At 33.0% G+C, this 24035-nt stretch overlaps 1 protein-coding gene across 1 annotated transcript in view; it reads left to right on the forward strand.

The window, feature by feature from the left end:
• The window catches only part of LOC132563873 (BMP-binding endothelial regulator protein-like), a 70777-nt gene extending 62962 nt beyond the window's left edge, over window positions 1-7815 (forward strand). The window contains exons 10-13 of the mRNA XM_060228636.1: window positions 2763-2814; window positions 4175-4841; window positions 7152-7282; window positions 7637-7815. Coding sequence (XP_060084619.1) covers window positions 2763-2814; window positions 4175-4841; window positions 7152-7282; window positions 7637-7815 — 1029 coding nt within the window. The remainder of the gene's footprint in view (window positions 1-2762; window positions 2815-4174; window positions 4842-7151; window positions 7283-7636) is intronic.
• Window positions 7816-24035: the final 16220 nt, after the last annotated feature.

The raw sequence follows: 24035 nt of genomic DNA on the forward strand, positions 1-24035 counted from the left end.
TTTAATATACCATTATGTTGTTACTTTGTACCAGTCCTAAACTTCCATTAGTTCTTTAAACACATATATATGTCATTAGTAGGAAAAACGATTTTTGAATGATAATATATAATAACCATCCTTATAAATAATATTACGGTCGTCACTGCAATATGATGCACCATCTACAATGCGTTTGGCAGATCTATGTGACAAACTAGCATTTATATATGTCTTCATTATGATAAAGCTTCTTGCTAGCGAGGAAAGTCGTGCTAGTTAACAGATAAAAAGCAAATATATATATAACGATAATTACTCTCGTAACGCCGAGACATTGTAATGACCAGCGAAATTAGAACGGCACGTCATTATCGTGATATGGCTAGGCTTTACTGCTGTCGAATACTTTAAACTTGCAATTCAGCATAATAAATTGATAAATGTTACATTTCTAAAACATAAATTTGGTATTTTGATTACAAGATAGGTTGGAGAGTGCGACTAGACTGATCTAGTATAGGTTTTGAACACTTTATATATGTTTAAACCGAATCTGAACGTGGCAATAGTTGTTAACATTAAAACTTCATTGGCAGTGTTTGCGTGCTGTTTAAAGGAGTTATATCACTGCAGAATCTTGTGTATGTGTATGTCATTTCTCGTGTCAAAATATGAATACTATATTCTAGAGTCGTGCGTATCATATTCGGTTTTATCATCACATAATTAAATTTATCTTCGTTTCCAATTGATCAGCTGCTTTTTTATTCAAGCGTATAGTTATCCTGCAACAAGTTATACCACCGAAAATTTGTAGCCTCTCGAAGTAAATTTTAAGTATAAAAATATATTGGACACCTTCTGATATGTAACATATAGTGAAACATAATTAAAATGCGTGAACCGGAAGTGCTCATTCGGGTTCATGCCATTGTTCTTGACGTTCCTAGTGAGTCGGGCTACCAGACGTTTTTAATAATTGCCGGACGACATATCGCATATTTATATTCACTAATTACACCGATCATTCCCTTAGTTTAGGGTAGGGCAGAGACATTTATAAACCCTCGGAGGAGATTCTCCAATGTGTATTGCCTTGGATTAGGCTGTCAGGAGTCTCTTCCTTGGGTAGAGATTTCTCTGTCGTACACTAACGTTAGTGGAGAATTTCTATTAATCTTTATGAGTTGAAATATATTTTTATGAATGTTCTACCAAAATTGTAGAAACTGGAGACATTTTTTAAGGTTTGTTAAGGGTCAACAATTCTTAGTAATACCTTGCTTGAATCTATTGAAACGTTTGTAAAGGAGTTTTATCCAAAATAATCCCACAATTGATAGAACTTTTGTGATTGGAAAATTCGTAACCAACAATAAGTTTGTAAAGGAGAAGGTTAACTTCATTTAACTAGTTTCACCTTCACTGTCGCCTGCTGTTCATGTCTGTGTTAGCTTCCATTTTGCCTCAGGTTTATGCCTTGATAATAAACTTTATGATCCCCTTGTAAATAAAAACATGATGTATGTCTGGACACATTTTATGATTGTTTTCCGTAATGGAATTCCGTTTTTTCACTCTTTGATGTGATATGTTTTTTCGCGAGTTAGTTATTGACCTTTTATACATGTTTAAGGTAGTAGGGATTTATTTGAATCTATTAAAAACATTAACCTGTCTCAAATCAGGACAACCATGATGAAGTATAGAAGATTGTCTCTGATTTAATATATTTCCCTCCCAATTAAATACCATGGTCTTCATGTCTGTGATTCGAGACGTTTCGCAACACGATATTTTTCTAAGTTATCAACCATTCCAGCTACAACGTCAAAGATTTCAAGAGGTTGCATATCATTGCAGAGATTTTTATCAAAAAGGTGCTTCATGATATAAAAAAATCCACATGGTAAAGAGCATTAGTTTTGTAGTTCTTAAATACAGTGGTTTGGAGACTTCTATACTCAGCCTTTGCTACGAAATATGTCAAAGTTAGTCCCCCAAGCTTTATAAAAAATCCCCAAATGAAGATTCCCTATGCATTGCTCTTCAGTTCAAGTGGATACTCATAGCATACGAAATAGATCTTTACCGATTTGAAGGTTTTGGTATGAAAAATAATACTAGTCGTATTGCCGTATTTAAAACTGTCTCGTTGGTGGGGTTCTATGATTCGGGTTCATTTTTCATCGTAATTAGTATGGTGCCAACACAAAGACACGCAATGAAGGCTCCTAATCAGTTTATTATATCTAATTAATGAATTTTGAATTAAGGAAGTATGTTAGGTTATTCACTTGGTTCGCTTTTTTTATTTGTTCGTTTTCTAAACATTTAAGAAACAGTTGCAGGTTATTTATGAAATAATGCCTAGAGTGTTGTATGCCCAGGGAAATTGTTTTAAAACGAAAACGTAGAGACTTGAAGAGGGACATAAGTAGCGCGATACAAGAGTAAATTCTTTGTAAAAATGCTTTACATAAATAGTCTGCTGATAAAGCGCAGAAAATCTAACTCTGAGTTGCACATAGATTTTGATTTTTCAAAATTCATAACCATTAAATAGGGTAACGAAAATCATGCGATTTCTGTTTCGTAACAGGCCCAAAGACAAAGTTAGGACAGATACAATGCACTCGATGCTTTATCGTGTTAAACATATAAGTGTTCAAATCCGGTTGATGCGGCGTGTTTCGCTTTCCTCCCATTTTAGTCATATCAACGGTATTATTTTTCCTATTTTCACTTTTTATATCAAATTTATGTTATTTCAACTTCAGGGTTACCGACTACAGTACATAAATGGTGAATGTTGCCCGAGATGTACCGAAGGTATGTATGCGACTGGTATTCTCATTCTTCTTTCGGAGCTGATTCTGCAGTATTGATCTTAAAAAGTAATTAAGTATAATTTGAAGCAGAATAATCAAACAGTATATGACTGCATTCAACGTTTCATTGCCGAATTCTTGTTACAAATATAAGCATTTCAACAATTACCTACCTAACAATGTCTGACTCAGAAGAATGTTTGTGTGGGTAAAGACTAAAGAGGGGGATTCTAAGATTTGTAAGATACTCTCTAGCTATGTTGAAAATAATCTTCAAGTCAAATAGCTTACCATCGATAAATAGGAAAGCACTAGAGCGCGGCCATTACTCTTTATTACCAAAACATCCGAGTACTCTCATTACCAGTTGTTATGTGACAAGAGTGGGTTTCAGCTACATTAAATTTTCTCTGGCAGTTTAAGAACATTCCATACTGCATTGAAGAGCGTAAAGATTTGCTTTAGAACCTGTTAGAAGACCATGCTAGCTCGATAGGCATATTTATTAACATAAACGAACCACATTCTGCACCCACACGACTTCGCGCTAAAGCTTTAGTTGAAAGGTTGGCCTGTTTTCTATCGCTATTTGTAATTGGCACTGGACACGATCATAAATGAAACTAATTGGACCAAGCAATTTTTGAAAACATAAAAAGTGATAATGGCATAGATAAGTTTAAGGCGAATTTAACAAAGATTTCTCTTCTGTTTTCAGTTGTTGGGTGAGAATTTAGAGACAGATTGCATATATACTTTACATATATGAGAAGAAAAATTAAAAATACCAACATAAACTTAACCCAAAATAAAAGTCAATAAAACAATAAAGTCAATGAACAAAAGAAATATTTACGCTGAAACTCCTGGAAAGTACAGGGAAAAGAAGGCCATGTGTTCCGGAAACAGTATTGTCCTTCGTGCTGTGGATTATGAAAACACCATTGTTTTTTTAAAAATCATTCCATGTATACTATTTTAACACGATTTTGAAAAATAGATACTGTTTGCTTTTCATCGTGATAATTTAAGTATTATTTACTTTGATTTGATAAATTGTGAGTGGAAATTTATTAAGTTTAGTCATAAGGGGTGCTACATGCGGTGTCACGACATGGGTTTACCACATTATGCCCTGGGTAGCCATAGAGTCACCGCAAAAATCTGACAGTAATGGGAGTGTCAGGTAGTAATGATATATTAGTGACAGGATTTAAGCGTGGGCATTTTTTCTATCAGAAAGTATCCAGATCTTCGATAAAAACGTTGTATATTGCAGATAAAACTACCAAATTTGTATTTACATAAATTTTAATATAGTGTCAGACATGGTCAACTATGATGTGTTTCTATCTTTGCAGCCAAAGGCGTGTGTACTGTGTTTGGGGATCCTCATTACAGAACATTTGATGGAAGGATTTATAATTTTCAAGGACCGTGCAAATACCTTCTGGCGGAAGACATAGTAACTAAGTCGTTTTCCATACGCGTGCGAAATGACGCACGTACTTCACCGTGGTTCACTTGGACGAGAATGGTCACACTGTTTCTTGGAAATGTAAAAATTGGACTTCATCAAAAAATGAATGTGAAAGTAAACAGAAGACGTGTTAAACTTCCGTATACAAATCACGCTGAATTCTCGGTTGTACGAGATGGTCAATCGGTCAAGGTGATGACCGCCATTGGCCTAAAGGTGATTTGGGATGGTGATAGTTTCATCGAAGTGACGATTCCCAGTCGTTACAAGGAGAAAATGAGAGGACTTTGTGGGAACTATAATGGTATAAGTACTGACGATTTGAAAGGCAAAGATGGCCAGGTGTACCTTGATGGAGAAAACTTTGGTAACACATGGCGAGTTGGAAGCAAAGCCGCCTGCACAATCCAAGAAAATGTTCAAAAAACGGAACCGCCTTGTAAATCGGACAGTTCTAAGAGAAAACGTGCCAAAAGGGAATGTAGCCATCTTTTAGCGAGTGTGTTTTCCAGATGTAGGCGCTTGGTAGATGTAAGGCAGTATTACAGGTGGGTTAAAACAAGGTTAATAGAATGCTTCGAAAATAGTCAAAGTCATCCAGATGCTTGATGTTACAATGTTTTTGCCTTGTAAATTATAGAGTTTGAAGTTTATGTGATGATAAATTATGGAGATTAACTTGAAGGATGGACAGACTTAGGCAGCATAAAAAAGAGATGTTTATTTACAATATGCACTTTATTAACCCTTGTCGATTCATATTTCAGAATCAGCATGAGTTATTGGTGAATGAGCTCTCTTTGTGAGATATATATAGCGAGATGTAGAACACAGTTAATAGACTAATGAGTAAAACTTTCGCTCGCCTGTCCTATTATTCTTATCACTGGCCACCAAAATATTTCTTCAATGAAGTAATGTAAACAACTAGTTTATAAATTATTCAATTCATTTTTTTCTCTTTTGTATCTTTTGTAAGAAACAGTGAAATTATATTAATTAGATAGAGTTAAGATGTCAATGAACCCAATATTGAGATTTTAGACATCTCGGGGGAATCTAGCTTATGATATATCATCACTGACAAGTCCTAGAAGGACGAAATAGCTGTATGATGTAGCATCACTGACAAGTCCTAGAAGGACGAAATAGCTGTATGATATAGCATCACTGACAAGTCCTAGAAGGACGAAACAACGTATCATGTAGCATCACTGACGAGTCTTAGAAGGACGAAACAGCTGTATGATGTAGCATTACTGACGAGTCCTAGAAAGACGAAACAGCTGTATGATGTAGCATCACTGACGAGTCCTAGAAGGACGAAACAGCTGTATGATGTAGCATCACTGACGAGTCCTAGAAGGACGAAACAGCTGTATGATGTAGCATTACTGACGAGTCCTAGAAGGACGAAACAGCTGTATGATGTAGCATTACTGACGAGTCCTAGAAAGACGAAACAATGTACAATGAAACAATTAGATATTCCCGTTACAAATTTAGAATTACATACAGTAGCTTTCTTTGACTCGTCAGTAATGCCGGGAGCCTGAAGTGCTAAAAACTACTAGGCAATAGGGGAAATAAAAAATTTATCAAAAAAATGTCAAAATCTAGATAAACTAGATGTTAAATTCTGAATTTGAAATAGTGATGTGTAAGACCATCAGGGGATTAGTTGAACTTTGACCTATAGTCTCATAGATATATATTGTTGCGAGGACGAATTCTACCAGCTTTTCAATATACTGTTGTGTTAAGAATTAATATGTGGTTTTTATGTCTAACAAAACTCTCTCTCTAGCATGTTGTCCTTGAGAGATATATTTTTGTTAATCAGGAATTAGAAATCTCTAGTGAGGGCGGAATATACCCGACGTCCTTTCGTCTATTACATTCCGTTCAGTAATTTGTCATGTAGATTTAAACTATCATATAAGTTTACACAAGCAAGTAGTTCTAATGCATGTACAGGTGTGTGTGTAAAGATGTTTGTTTGTATCGTACTGTAACAAAAAAAAAATGGAAAGAATATATATATATAAACAGCAAAGAGCCTCCTTTTGATACGCAGAGGAAATATATTCCTTACTATTCATGAAAGGAGGTTTGAGGTTCCTTAATGCTATACGTGTCTATAGGTGTATATTGGTTAATATATATATGATGAAATGTTACTAATCAATAATGACAGAAATTTACGCTTCAGGCGAAATATACAAATACGTTTATATCTGTTCAGTGTTTGTAATGTAGCGGTATTGGGGAAATACACCTATGTTAATTAAGCGTGTGAACACAGCACCTTATATCGATAATGGATTATACCTCTATATATTGATGTGGAAATCACCTGTTATCTGTAAGATGTCGTTAACAAAAAGGACGTGAAATGAAATTCCATTAATTCTCCAGCTATGATTGACATAATAATTTTAAGTTCGGTACTATACTATGTGGTACGAACGTGTTGCGTATCTCCCTTTTTGAAAAGTTCTTTATTATATTACTAAAATATCACAATTTGGCAGTATCAAACGTAACTGAATTAGAGTAAACACATGTACGGGTATAAACAAACTTATTGATATTGATATACTATTAAACACGCACACGTGTTGACATCTGTCTTGTCACTTCATGTCTGAATCGTAAGCCACTTTGTTTGCAGTTTTCAAATTCAATCGATCTATTGTTACATGAAAGTTGAAACCTGACGATAATGCTTTGCCGCCATTTTTTTTTTTCGAGTTCTCTCCCTTTACACGAGAATATGAACATCGTCATATGCGATTAGACTGGTAAAACATGTGAGAAAGATTTTGTATAATATCGCTCCAATTTGTACCTTTCAGATCTTGTATAGCTGATATGTGCGAGTGCCCGGATGACAAACAATGTGCATGTGAGGCTGTGAAAGCATACGCCCACAGATGCATCAACGAAGGAATTCAGTTAACGTGGAGCAATCAGCGCTTCTGCCCAGGTAAACTCTCGCTGTTAATGCTGTTTTATTTGGCGAAATGTTTAAAAGATCTTTTGTTAATTATTGTCCTTAACCAAGGCCTAAACTGTACCAAAAATAACACTGTTGTCATATAACTGGTTCAACTGGGATAAGATATCGTTGATTGAAAACGCAAAAAAAAACAGAATGTCATTAATACCTTAAATAATAAGGAAAAATACATAGAAAAAATACTTTCACTATTGCTGGCATATTGCGTTATTGTTCGTCAGTTTGCAAAGGTCTCACTACCTTTTTTAAACTACTAATCAGCGTTATGCGTTTTGAATTGAAATTAAGATATTTACCTTTGTTTAATTGTTTTATTTCCAGAACACTGCCCTGAAGGTGCTATATATAGACAATGCACAAAACGATGTATGCGCTCGTGCGATGAACGAGACCAGAAAGCATTATGTAAAACAAAGTGTTCTCCTGGATGTGTTTGTCAAGGAAACCGTGTACTACACAACAACAGGTGTATTAAACCAAGGCAATGTCCAAAGCGGTGATGACGTAATAAATTAGTTATTGATGACGTCAAATTTTGAAAGTTTGATAACAGCACGAGTTGGAGAATCAGTCTGGTCCGTCCATTTCAAGGCGTTGCAATAGATCTTCCAAGATATTTGCAAAATTCGCCGGAAGTGACGCAATGTGCTGCACATGTAATGCTCTGTTCAGACGATTAATATCGGGATGGTCTAAATGTAGTTATTTGTTTATGTTTAATTCAAATCTTAACGAGAAAGTCAGTCGTGCTGATCTATCAGATCGAATGGGAGATTTGTATGACAGAGACTCCATGAGATGTTTTGTAAGTCTTGTTGTCCTTCTGTATTTTGCTGTTTCAAAGTAGCTTGGATCACCTACTCTAATGACGGTCCATTGAAGTTGTCCTTTACTTCTGATACACCAACTATGCTTTGATTCAGTTATTTGTCGCAAGTCAGTGACAACGCATCACAGAACCTACATAACACAGTATGAAAGATTTGTCAGTTCAAGCTGTGAAACGACATGACAAAATACTCATTTAATGTTCATGTTTTTTTTTTCTTTTCCTCTTTTTGTAGACGTGTTACTTATCATAAGTTGTCACCTGATTTTTTTACCGTCTAAAATTATGCAGGACATTATATTATTGCACTTCATTAACTGAACCTACAACCCTAATTCACCTCTTTGTTTTAAAGATTTGAAGCCCATTTCGACTGAAATAATTTCATATTTATTCTCATAATGTTAATTCATTATAACAGTTGACTGAATTCACTTATTCTATCTCTAAATGGATTTGAAACCCGGTTACTAATGTGTGCAATACTTCGTTATTTAATGGAAATAACATTTAAATTATTACCTTAGTCACTATTTTATTTTCTTAAAACGTTACATTAATTCTGAAAGTGTGAAAAATTTATTAAAGAACTATTTCATATATTTTCAGCGGGTATATCCTGAAATTGTCAAATTACTATCTGCCTGCTAATCTTAGTATCATATCCTGTACAACATAATCGTAACGACATTCAAACGAATAAAATTCCTATTTAAATTTTCGTTCACCGACGCAAATAGAACTTGAACTGTAAAAAAGACTACATCTCTCTCTAAATTATATCGGCCCTATCTAATTACGTAAAAATACTGTCATTTCTCACCAAATAACAGCGGTCCTATTTAATTACGTAAATATACTGTCATTTCTCACCAAATTACATCGGTCCTATCAAGATACGTAAAGATACTGTCATTTGTCACTCAATTACCACAGTCCTATATAATTACGTAAGAATCCTTTAAAATCATTGATTTTTTTTTTTTTTTTTTTTTGTAAGTTTCTATTTCTTTCGTTTCGTACGAAATATTTATTAATCATTATCTCGTATATCTACGAATCGATTAATTGTTCAGAATATGATATGGAAACATAATTTATAACTTTCGTGAGAAATCTGTGTCCACGACTTTAAAAACCCTATAAATTTGTGACTCACGAAAATACGTAATTTTGCAGTAAAAAACATACTATTTCCATCGAGATACCAAAGTCTTTCATTTCACTTGTTTTATTTTTGCATTATTTTTTCTTTTTTCGTTATCAGTTCCCCGAAAAAATGACTTAAAATTCCCATTCAACGCACTAGATACAGAGGTAACGAGGCTGACAGTCTCCCATTAGATAGTGGAAGGTGTTGGTTCATGTCATAACCGTGAAAAAGGAGATGAATAATGTTTTGTTGCTTATTTGTTTTACATGGAAACGAAACGAAATGTAAATAATGTATGAATTGTGGTCCAAATGAAATAAGGGGAGGTTACTCTAATTTTGTATAATATGTGTACTAATTGGTCGTTTTCATTAACTTATTGCTGCTAGCTGTGTTGTAAATAGGGTTATTTATTAAACATATATGTACTTGTTGTAGGATGGCCAGTGTATGCTAATGAATGAAATTGATATGAATGTTGGAAATTATTTTGAAACAGAAATATCGAAAGCAGATGAAACATTGTATGAAAGGGAGAAAATTAGAACTATTCTTGTATATAAAAAACGTTACTGATTAACATTTTGATATCTAAGGAACACAGGTGTTGTGATTTTAAAATGCCAAAAAATATTTTGTTGAAATCATCTCAACTTTTGTTAGAAAAAGTTAAGATAAATTCAACATTCAATGAAGAAATGAAGATAGATCACTATTAAATGAAATTGTAATTTTTCTGTAAAACGGTTCCTCTATTTGATTAATGGTATGCAAGAGTTGGATGCTTAATGTGGATTAAGTTTAATGTTTTCGTAATTTTTTAAAGTAACAATGTATTACTTTATCGTACAAGTACTCTATGATATACGTGTAAGTGACAGGACGAATAAATAATTTTAAAATGCTATAATCTATGTTTTTAAATGCAGATTTTTTTTTCATATTCAGTTGAGTTTTCGTGTTCAACTTGACAAAAAAAATAGGAAAACACTTGGATTGAAGAAAACCAACCACCATGTAACTGGATGGTTTTAGAAAGATATGTGTATGTTTAACAAGAGACTGGTTTACTTGGAAATAAATGTGTTTAAGATATAAGTGGAACATTTCTGATGAAATGATCTGATGACGTTTGAAGGTTCGTCATGATGACGTCACATATGACGTCATTTTAGCAGGGTTTACTCTTCACATTGCTGGAAATATATCAGGGGTCGACTACAGGAGGGTGACTGATTGTTCTATATGTAGTGTATGGGTGAGGAATTTTATTATACTTTATTATTTGAAACATATTTTTTAACTACAAACTGTCTCTTACATGGTAATCTATTTAAACTGCAAACAATGTATCGGTACTCTACATTGTTTATAATAAAAAAAATGGAAATCTGAAAGATTAAAACATTCCAAAATATGTTTTGGGTTGTTGTTTTTGTTCATAAACTGTTGAAAGTGTTCCTGCCCGATGAGCTGTATCAGAAGAAACACAAGTTAACAACACCCTTTAATACAAATTTAGAATTAGAGAAGAGCGAAGCAATGAATAACACTGCATCATACACCTGTTTCGGCCTTCTAGGACACGTCAGCGAGGATATTGCCCTCTATCTCGGTTAATGCTATACGTTGTACAACTTATCAAAATATTGTCACCATTTTAATTTTATTATGACTGGATCATCAATAATTTCACGACTTACACAATGATTTTCTCAACAACTCATATCAGACATGTTTCTGTATCATTTTTTTACCTTAACTAAATTCTTTTGACGTTTGACCGGAAGTAATATATAATTCAATATGTAATGGATTCCAACGTAATATCTTGGACGTTTGTGTTGTATTTATAAACTCAAAATGGCGATTTTCATGACATTTGGAATAAAAAGTTTGAGGACTACTTTTTGACTGCGTAGTTGACGGCGTGATAAGGTTGATAGCGTTAACAATTTCAACGTTTTCTGGTTGTTAAGGTATCACTTAGTTAGCCCTTTGTAGATTTCAGCTGAAAAAATCACCACAAATCACTTATTTAAATTTCGTGAATCAAGACCACTCTCCCCGATTTCTAGGAAAAACAGAAAATTCAGCTTGTTTCTTGATCTTCAAAAACTGGCTATGTAGGTAAAAATTGCAATAAAAAAAAAAAAAAAAAAAAAAGTTTGAATACTGAAAGATGGTCAAACAAACGAATACAGTCGTATTGGAACATTTCCATTTTTTATTGCTATGCAGCTCTTTAAAACCAATGAAAGCATTTTCACATAATTTTTTCTGAATATCCATATATCATACCCTTACCTTGTAATAAAAGACAAAAAAAAAAAAAAAAAGATAGGAAAGGTTGCTGTGAAAATGAGAGAATGTCTGTATTTAGAAAAAAATTACGGATAATATGTGGAAATGATTTTTTCAAGTTACACATATTCTGACTACTGTACCGGAAAAATTAGTGCGGATACATTGAATTTTCGATTTAAAAAAATACTTTCCAAAATGTAAACCTTTCAGAAAATCATCACCAATTAATATTTTTTATTTCTTAGAGGAATACACCCTTAAACATTCGATTGTATGCTTTCATAAAATCTAGTAAGAAGACAGTGTAACTATGTGATCTCACGCCTAAATAAGCATAATTTAGTGATGATATACATAAATAAGTGTAATCTCGTGATGATACACATAAATAAGTGTAATCTCGTGGTGATATACATAAATAAGTGTAATCTCGTGATGATATACATAAATAAGTGTAATCTCGTGGTGATATACATAAATAAGTGTAATCTCGTGATGATACACATAAATAAGTGTAATCTCGTGGTGATATACATAAATAAGTGTAATCTCGTGATGATATACATAAATAAGTGTAATCTCGTGATGATACACATAAATAAGTGTAATCTCGTGATGATACACATAAATAAGTGTAATCTCGTGATGATATACATAAATAAGTGTAATCTCGTGGTGATATACATAAATAGGTGTAATCTCGTGGTGATATACATAAATAGGTGTAATCTCGTTTTGATATACATGAATAAGTGTAATCTCGTGAGGATATACATAAATAAGTGTAATCTCGTGGTGATATACATAAATAAATGTAATCTAGCGATGATATACATAAATAAGTGTAATATAGTGATGATATACATAAATAAGTGTTATCTAGTGATGATATATATAAATAAGTGTAATGTAGTGATGATATACATAAATATGTGTAATCTAGTGATGATATACATAGATAAGTGTTATCTCGTGATGATATACATAAATAAGTGTAATCTAGTGATGATATATATAAATCAGTGTAATGTAGTGATGATATACATAAATATGTGTAATCTAGTGATGATATACATAGATAAGTGTTATCTCGTGATGATATACATAAATAAGTGTTATCTAGTGATGATATACATAAATAAGTGTTATCTCGTGATGATATACATAAATAAGTGTAATGTAGTGATGATATACATAAATAAGTGTTATCTCGTGATGATATACATAAATAAGTGTAATCTTGTGATGATATACATAAATAAGTGTAATCTCGTGATGATATACATAAATAAGTGTAATCTCGTGGTGATATACATAAATAAGTGTAATGTAGTGATGATATATAAAATAAGTGTAATCTCGTGGTGATATACATAAATAAGTGTAATCTCGTGATGATATACATAAATAAGTGTAATCTCGTGATGATATACATAGATAAGTGTAATCTCGTGATGATATACATAAATAAGTGTAATCTCGTGATGATATACATAAATAAGTGTAATCTCGTGATGATATACATAGATAAGTGTAATCTAGTGATGATATACACAAATAAGTGTAATCTAGTGATGATATACATAGATAAGTGTAATCTCGTGATGATATATATAAATAAGTGTAATCTCGTGGTGATATACATAAATAAGTGTAATCTCGTGATGATATACATAAATAAGTGTAATCTAGTGATGATATACACAAATAAGTGTAATCTCGTGATGATATACATAAATAAGTGTAATCTAGTGATGATATACATAAATAGGTGTAATCTCGTGATGATATACATAAATAAGTGTAATCTCGTGATGATACACACAAATAAGTGTAATCTAGTGATGATAGACATAAATAAGTGTAATCTAGTGATGATATATATAAATAAGTGTAATCTCGTGATAATATACACAAATAAGTGTAATCTCGTGATGATACACATAAATAAGTGTAATCTAGTGATGATATACACAAATAAGTGTAATCTAGTGATGATAGACATAAATAAGTGTAATCTAGTGATGATATATATAAATAAGTATAATCTAGTGATGATATATATAAATAAGTATAATCTAGTGATGATATATATAAATAAGTATAATCTTGTGATGATACACATAAATAAGTGTAATCTCGTGATGATATACATAAATAAGTATAATCTTGTGATGATATACATAGATAAGTGTAATCTAGTGATGATATACATAAATAAATGTAATCTAGCGATGATATACATAAATAAATGTAATCTAGCGATGATATACATAAATAAGTATAATCTCGTGATAATATACATAAATAAATGTAATCTCGTGGTGATATACATAAATCAGTGTAATCTAGCGATGATATACATAAATAAGTGTAATCTAGTGATGATATACATAAATAAGTGTAATCTCGTGGTGATATATATAAATCAGTGTAATGTAGTGATGATACACATAAATAAGTGTAATCTAGTGATGATACACATAAATAAGTGTAATCTAGTGATGATACACATAAATAAGTGTAATCTCGTGGTGATATACATAAATAAGTGTAATCTCGTGGTGATATACATAAATAAGTGTAATCTCGTGATGATATACATAAATAAGTGTAATCTAGTGATGATACACATAAATAAGTGTAATCTAGTGATGATACACATAAATAAGTGTAATCTAGTGATGATACACATAAATAAGTGTAATCTAGTGATGATACACATAAATAAGTGTAATCTCGTGGTGATATACATAAATAAGTGTAATCTCGTGATGATATACATAGATAAGTGTAAATTAATGATGATATACATAAATAGGTGTAATCTAGTGATGATATACATAAATAAGTGTAATCTAGTGATGATACACATAAATAAGTGTAATCTAGTGATGATATACATAAATAAGTGTAATCTCGTGATGATATACATAAATAAGTGTAATCTCGTGATGATACACATAAATAAGTGTAATCTAGTGATGATATACATAAATAAGTGTAATCTAGTGATGATATACATAAATAAGTGTAATCTAGTGATGATACACATAAATAAGTGTAATCTCGTGATGATACACATAAATAAGTGTAATCTCGTGATGATACACATAAATAAGTGTAATCTAGTGATGATACACATAAATAAGTGTAATCTAGTGATGATATACATAGATAAGTGTAATCTAGTGATGATACACATAAATAAGTGTAATCTAGTGATGATACACATAAATAAGTGTAATCTCGTGATGATATACATAAATAAGTGTAATCTCGTGTTGATATACATAAATAAGTGTAATCTCGTGATGATATACATAGATAAGTGTAAATTAATGATGATATACATAAATAGGTGTAATCTAGTGATGATATACATAAATAAGTGTAATCTAGTGATGATACACATAAATAAGTGTAATCTCGTGATGATACACATAAATAAGTGTAATCTCGTGATGATACACATAAATAAGTGTAATCTCGTGGTGATATACATAAATAAGTGTAATCTCGTGGTGATATACATAAATAAGTGTAATCTCGTGATGATATACATAGATAAGTGTAAATTAATGATGATATACATAAATAGGTGTAATCTAGTGATGATATACATAAATAAGTGTAATCTAGTGATGATACACATAAATAAGTGTAATCTAGTGATGATATACATAAATAAGTGTAATCTCGTGATGATATACATAAATATGTGTAATCTCGTGGTGATATACATAAATAGGTGTAATCTCGTGGTGATATACATGAATAAGTGTAATCTAGTGATGATATACATAAATAAGTGTAATCTAGTGATGATATACATAAATAAGTGTAATCTCGTGATGATACACATAAATAAGTGTAATCTCGTGGTGATATACATAAATAGGTGTAATCTCGTGGTGATATACATAAATAAGTGTAATCTCGTGGTGATATACATAAATAGGTGTAATCTCGTGGTGATATACATAAATAGGTGTAATCTCGTTTTGATATACATGAATAAGTGTAATCTAGTGATGATATACATAAATAAGTGTAATCTAGTGATGATATACATAGATAAGTGTAATCTCGTGATGATACACATAAATAAGTGTAATCTCGTGGTGATATACATAAATAGGTGTAATCTCGTGGTGATATACATAAATAAGTGTAATCTCGTGGTGATATACATAAATAGGTGTAATATCGTGGTGATATACATAAATAGGTGTAATCTCGTGGTGATATACATAAATAAGTGTAATCTAGCGATGATATACATAAAAGATTCTACCTAAAGAAGAACAAGAAAATAGAACGTGAACAGATTTATAATTCGAACTCAGTTTCAATCACACTAGTTAAAACATGAACGAAAGAAGTATTTTCACGGCGAAAGTTAATGAGAATAAGACCAGGTGTTCCGAATGAGTATGCATCTTCTGCTTCATCGCCGACTTTCGCCAGTAAGTAATGTTACGTTCCTCAATGAGAAAAATGAACCAACAGGCAAATTAACGAGCATTAAACAAGGCCAGCTTCATATTGCAATAGAATATTTCTCAATGAGATCACTATGACGACCGTAAAATTTTCCCATGATTACCATCCACCTACATCTCTCGAAACCCTACCTTTGTCCTTCAGATGACATCCAGCCCGAAAATTGTGATATTTGGAACAAGGCCTTCAATATCCAATCATCTGTGTCACGTCATCACGTGGCGAATGCAGAATTGTTACTATCCTTAAATGGGAAATTCATATTATGGAAATGTAAATAATCACGCTTATACTACAGCTTGGTAGAAAGCTGTCACTGTTGGTTTCGTTGTAGGAAAAGAGGTCTGTTGTCTCCTAGCTTTCCATCTATGGTAGGTTTATCTAATGGACGTGGTAATAAATCTCTTAACAGACAATGCGTCCTTGATATATATGAAAGTGGAATTGACGAAATTTGCAAGGTCTTTATGACCTGTTTTGATAAGTTGTGTGATAAACCCGTATGAAAACAAAAACAAGTAATCTAACAGAGGGGCAAATTGAGTTCCCATAGTCTGTTTGAAAATCTTATCACAAAATTCAACGAAAATGCTGTCAGCCAGAAGCTCAGTCATTTATAGGATTTTATCCTCCGTATAATCATTCGATTTGGACGTATTTTTCATAAACTAGTCGTCAGTATAGTTCACAACCTTGTATGTGTACTATTGTTTATTAGAAAGGTTATCTCAAATCAAATAGTGATGAAATAATGAATGCGTTTATTCCTTTTTTTTCAACTCTGGTATTGCTGTAGTTTTGGTATTTCCCACATTTCATACGGTCACGGCTTAAGAAGCAGAATACGCTTACCTCTTTCGTAGCAATTGTTCTTCTTCTCCTTGGATTAAATCTTTCCTATCTTAAAATTTTGCCTCGTTTTAACTGATTTAATTTCGATTATGATTATGTTGACATGATGGTATTTTCTTGTGTTTTTATTCGAATAGTGAGACATTTCAGAATATACCCTTATACTTAGAGTTCTGTTAAATATTGATATTTATGTTACTTAATACTGTGGCTAGTTCATCTCTCCTTTCGGGGTTTTAACATTTATTTTGATCAAATTTTATTTTCATTCAACTGTAGCTTGTTCTCTTGTCATGAAATTGTGCAAAAACAAAGGTCACCACTAAATATCGACATGTAATACATATATAGATGAGATACAAATGTGTTAAACAATGAATGAAACTGCATTATACATTTGCTCCTTTCAAAGAAAGATGATCGATGGGTCAAACAATAGTTGTGAAGTTTCCTTCAGTCTAACTCGTGAAATTCTAAGAATACAATCTTAGAAATACTCGAATATCTGGTTGACAGCTGTATTCGATGAGTTAGTAAGATCATTGGTATACTTATGAGATTCAACTACGTCCCTCTCTTGGCTGTATGTATCATCACGCGATGTAAAGCTGTGCGTATTTGATGGTCGTTAGTTTACCTGTCTGTTCCGTTGTTGTGTACCGAGTTGCAATTTGAGAACGTGACATAACTATTTTGGATTGACCTAGATTTACATGGCGGACGCCGTCCACGAAAAAAAACACGCTTATTCTTCCGAAACACCAGGTCATATATTTCTTGTACTTTTTCAGGCTTTTCCGTGTAAATGTTTCGTTTGTTTATGTTTTGCTCAAGGTTTAATGAAATGGGGTTAGGGTTATGATTTGGTTGATATATTGATATTATCTTGCGACGTCCTTCTATTTTACAGATATATCAAAGATATCTTGTTTTAGATACCAGGAAATTCATTTGCCATGTCTGTTGTATATTCCCACCAAAATTAGATATGAAGGACACGACGGACTTTTCTGCGTCTGCCACCTACCTCGATGTTTTGCTTCAACAAAAGAGACAGCTTTCCACTTATTTGTCTATCAAACGTCACTTTTATCCAGAATTTACCGAACTGTTCAAGGCGAGCATCATCGATGATGCTGATGACGCTACCTATCTTTTGTAATGATGATTTTGGTATAAGTAATTCTTTTGTTCCTGTTTTATTATCAATTTCGAGCTTGGATGAAGATTCAGTCGAGAAATCGGTATTTATTTTGTTGCGTTTATCATTTCTATTTTCATATAATCAAATTCTTTATTTTGTTTACCATAGCTCAATATTGCTATTGCGAGATGCCTTTGTAAAATTTCATTTTAAATCAAATTTTAAATAAAATAAGTATTCATTCTGATAAAGTCAATCGCAAATATCATTTAACTACTTAAATGGCAGTGTATATTATTCTCCTAATAGTACAGGAACCACACATTTATCGTAGCCAATGAAACGGCGAGGATCATTATGTAATTAAAAAAAAAAGAAATTATAATTTTTGAATGCGTAAATACATTGTAGATATGAATTATAACTAATTAATTTAAAAATAAGCAAACCCGGTTGGTGTCTGATGTTTTGATATTTTGAGTGAAAAAAACAACTCTTGATGATTAGAAGATATTTTCATATTTAATGATGGAAGCATCAGTACACAGCACATGATGTAAGCTAACAATATATCTTAACGGTGATATATACTCTATTGATTAGACCGAACATGCCATCAACAACGTGATACTGACGCTAGTAACTAGTAATCAGGATATATTTTTTTGCACCCATCTGTTAAATTGTTTACAAAATACAATATGTGTTGCAAGATTATATCAATATTTTTGTCTGGGGTCCACAATCATGCAATGATTTTATAATAAAATAATATAGTAAAATATCTATGCCTATTTAATTGTGATATCAACATTTTAAATTTTTACCTTAACATCGTAAATATTGAATCTATATATTCTGTCTGTGTGTCTCTATTGTAGCAGATAATGAGATCAAGTTTAAAGGTATATGAAGCTCTACCATGACATATATATCTTCATTGAAAAAGAGTTCAATTCTAAGACATATTAGGAATATCTCAAATATTGAAATAATGATTTTACTACTCTACTAATTAATAAATCACACGAATTTGCACAAGTAGTATAAACATACCTCATACACAAATTCCGGGTGCTATATGTAAAATTGTATGTTTTGCGCATGTCGCTGTGATTAAAAGAATGAAAATGAAGTATATACACGATGCACTATATATCAAACAACAATATCTTTTATTATAAAGTTTTAATGACAATTTGCCAAATCTTTACAAAAGTTTAAAACCAGATGGTGACGATAGTAGGTTTTTACAGAGTAGTCAAATAAAATGAGATTAACATTATCATTATACGTTATCTTTAACAACGTAAGGGAGATAACTCTGAAATATACTGTGTCAATAAGTAAGAAATAGGTAGACAAACGATCTGAAAACAACTTTAAATAACAATTTCTTTCTAGGAAATGAAAATACTGTAACAAGCATTATCCTGACACATACATTGTTTTGTATCCTCATGGATTTAGATACGGTAATTAAAATTAATTTCCTCCCTTTATTTATAATGTATTTCAAACTCACAAAAAGCATATTACTTTCATTTTGGTTGAACACTTTTCTATTTTAATATATGCGAAATGAATGTGACATTTTCTGCTGCGCTTATCCTGCTCAATGCTAAATCATATTATTTTCAAAATAGCATACGTAACAATTTTCAATTTCATGATTTGATGAAACAAGTTAACAAAATTATTTTTGAAATATTCAAAATACACCTTATTTTTTTATAATCCACATTCCTATCTTTTTTAGCTGGAACTTGCACGTATCTTTTATTTAAGTTTTGTTTTAAGTGCTAATCATAACAAGGATTTGGTCTCATGGGTCCTTAATTTTCTGAAATCAAATTTAACAGGATCTAGTTGAGTGTTGTAAGTTTTTACCATCTGCCGCTATACCAAAAAGGGAAATTGTTCATTGATGGATATTTCTGGATAAACGGATTCATATTTTGCCAATGGCGCATGTTGGGATAATTAAAACTGTGTAGATGATGTACATAGAGCCTTTGTGGTTTCATCTGCTGACTGAAACTAAATGGATTGACTAGTTGATGGCGATTATTGAAATTATAACGAGAAGTTATTCGTTGGTTGATAACGTTATTACTTGGGGTGACACGTTGTTGAATGTTGTTTGAGGTTCGCGGTTGCATCATTTGTGAATTCTGGAGCGGTTGTACCTGGTGACGTGAAACAACATTACTCCGGATGTTTGGTGTGTTTTGCGGTCGTTGTCCAGTAGATTGGTGAACTGAAATATGTGAAGGGGATGATTGATCTGTATCGTCATCCGAAATCGACCGACTTTTGATTGGTGCAGCTGAAAATAGTCTCATATTTGGTTGCGAGGTTATTGGTGGGTGAAGGCTATTCCAGGAGGACATGGGCTGTTCAAGGTTTGAAACCTTCGGATCTTTGCTGATTATTTTTTGTTCCTTTTTTGGCTTTCTTACAATTTTAAAATGTCGAGTTTTCCGGACAAAGACAGGGGTATTTATATTAGAAGCTGCTTGATTATACAAATGGTTATTACTGTCCATAGAGTAAAACCAAGGAGCATAGGGGAAATACAAAGGCCTCTGAATGATGACGGTATGGGGCGGAGGGATCGTAATGGCATCATCTGTTGAGATAGGTAGAGCGTTTAAATGAGAAGATGTGGAGGCGACAGGTTTGGATATGGTCTTTACAAGAAAAGATTTCTTAATATTCCCATTTCCCGTTACTTGTATTTCCTCGGCATTACTTATTTCATTGAGTTTCTCTGACGGGCCACTTGTGATTTTTTCACCTGGAATAACGTCACTTACCGTAATCTTGCTATCAACCACAGGGATTTCCTCTAACGGTATTACATTTTCTTTAGGATGAACGTTTTCAATAGGAAGAACCTCTTTAACGGGAAGGACTTCTTGTACAGGAAGGACACTTTCAACGGGGACAACTTTTTCAACCGTAGGACTATTTTCTACCGGATGGACTTTTTCCACGGTAAGGACATTTTCTATGGGAAGGACATTTTCAATTGGGATAGCAGTTTCAGCTGGATGATGACCGTCTAATTGAACTATGTTTTCAGCAGGTACGACTTTTTCTGCTTTTTCAACAGGAATAATATTATCTACATTTGATGGCTTAACGATTGGCAAAACTTCAATGTTTGTCTTAATTTTAGAAGACTTGGATGTTTCATGTAAGGAATTTTCCTGACTCCCGAAAAATGGTATATTCTCATTAAATGGTAATTGGTTATTAACAGTTAATGCGTCTTTTGGAATTTTGATCATTGCATCTCTTAAAGATATTCCTTCTACAATTGCAGTTTCAAGATCAACCGGGAGAGCCAATGGGTCAACTGTAACAGAGATACCAAGAGTATTAGGCCCTGGTATTATTGGTAACACATTCTGTTCTCTATTTGGCAACGCGTCAGGCTCATTCGGATTAATAAAATTTTCAAGGATATTTTTAACAGCCGGACTTGCTTCCGTTTTCTTTGGTTCTTTCATTAAGATAACATGGTCTTTAACTGGTGCAGTTTCTTCAGATTGTACAACCTCAGGGCATTCCGTACCGCAAATGGAGCTGTCTACCTGCGGTGGTTTTACTATAGGAACTATATCAGGTGTGAGATTGTCCTGAGCAATAGGTTCAGTAACTATTTTTACATTGTGAGGAGGGATTGGAATAACAGGAGAAACAAAATCTTTCGATGAAATGCTGGGTTCCTGAGACTCGATACCAGCTTCTTCCTTTCCAGCATACTCATTGTTTTGTTCGGGCGTTGGTGCTTCAAGGATTATCACAGGATTGTTTGTTAAGTCTACTGTCTTTTTCTCTAAATTGGACTCGGTAATGACTGGGCTTTGAGTTGGACCACTTACGATACCACCTTCGCTGTTAGCGGCTGCATAAGAATCCCATGGCTTGATATCAAATCCTGGCGAAATCAAGTCACCATTACCAGATTCTTCTGCATTTACAGCATCTGCATTAATGGTCGACCCATCAAAGGGGCTTATGTCTTTTGTTACAGGTTCGATCGGAGTATCTGGTGCTTCCTCGACTGTTGGCATCGAAAGCACAGTATCCTTTAAATGATTAATCGAACTCATCCCTGGAGCAGACAATGATGGCAAATTATTTCTTTCAATCTGAGTTCCTGTCTCAGGGAATGTTGTTTCTGGTAATTCAGGATCAATCCAGTTTACGGTATTTTCTTTCTTTTCTGTATTTGTTATAGAACCTGTTTGCATAACTTTATCGGACACCAAATCAATCTGAGGCGGCTTTGTAGAAGACGGTGTAGGATCTTCCCAGTGTGAAACAACATAATTTTCATTCAATGTCTTTACAGCTGTTGTTGGAACCGTTGGCTCAACATCCTTTGCGACTACCGGAAGTGGGTCAGGATCGATCCAGTCAGCAGTTTTGTCTACTGACGTCGTGTCTTTAGACGAATGCTTTGGCTCTTTCTGAACTTTGACATTATGCTTTATCGATGGTTTTCTTTTCCCTTTCTTTTCCCTTAAAACTGGAAACGAAAAAGTTTTAACTGGCTTCTTGGACTTTTTCTTGGACTTCCTTGTAGATGTAACCTCACCGGATTCCATCGACGTTTTTTTCGATGACGTGGTTGGTTTTTGCGTTGTGGGTTTAGGCTTCTTTTTTTGTTCTGTCAAGCTCACACCATCGCATGTTTCACAACAGATGTCTTCTCTTGTTTCCTTGTCATATTTCCCACACAAATCAGCATCGCATTTAAAGGATTTGTCGCCATATTCACAACCTTAAATGTAGAGAAAAACATATTCGATACAACCCTACATAACGTAACATGTTGATGATATACAAGAAAAAGAAGATGAAAGTGCTTGATTCTCGATAGTTTGAATATTTGTTCTATTGTTGTATACCTTTTTCTCATTTGAAAATGTGACATTACGTACTTGGATTGACCACGGTTTACCACGATTTACATGGCGGATTACCGCGATGAAGAAGAAAATGCTTACTCTTCCGGAACACCAGGTCTTATTCTCCTTCTGCCTTTTATGTACATACATGTAAATCTTCCCCTTTGTTTATATTTTGCCCTGGTTTTATTTATTTTGAGTTTGGATCATGATTATGTTCACATGTTGGTATTTTGTTGTTGTCGTTTTTGTAAAATTGAACGAGATTAATATGAGGTAAACAAAGTAGTAGATAGGCTCTGAAACAATCACGACATGCTTTTCAAATATTTGTGAATGTTAAGGTTTCCATATTACGCATACCTGAGACGTCTCGTTTCTTGAAGGAGCATGATAAACAACAGAACTCTTCAATGGATGTATAGCAGTAACCTCTGCTCTCTTCAACCAGCTCGTGACAACTCTTTCCTCGATAGATATCTCCCTGTTTGTCGAAACAGTCATCTACAGACAAAAACATCAATATCTAGACAAGATTATAGGAAAACATAACCAACACACACAAGAAAATATACAGATACTTCATCACACAGATAAACATATAGTACAACATTGATAAAAGGGAGAAAATATATTACAGTCAACATAAAGATATATCAGAGATAATATAAGGGGACAAAATGTTTCAAAGTGTCAACATAATGGACAGAACTTTTAACGATAAGGGCGAGGAAAAATTGGATGATGAATTAACATTCTAACTATCTCTACCTATCGAACATGTGAGGTTGAGTTCGTGTGTAGTATTGTTACATACTATTTTTCAACTTATGAAATGTTGTTTCATATTTCGGCTGATTTATATCTATATATGTGATTAAACAAGATAACAACTTTGTGTATCATATATATATTCAAATATAAAAGCTGAATTCTCAGTGTCCGGTGAAATATATTAGTATAACTTAAAACAGCATGTCGAATTAAGTATTAGCGCTTTCATT

Source organism: Ylistrum balloti, unplaced genomic scaffold (genome assembly GCF_031769215.1).
Source record: "Ylistrum balloti isolate Yb309-2 unplaced genomic scaffold, AGI_CSIRO_Ybal_v1 Utg369676, whole genome shotgun sequence".
Classification (NCBI taxonomy): Eukaryota; Metazoa; Mollusca; class Bivalvia; order Pectinida; family Pectinidae; genus Ylistrum; species Ylistrum balloti.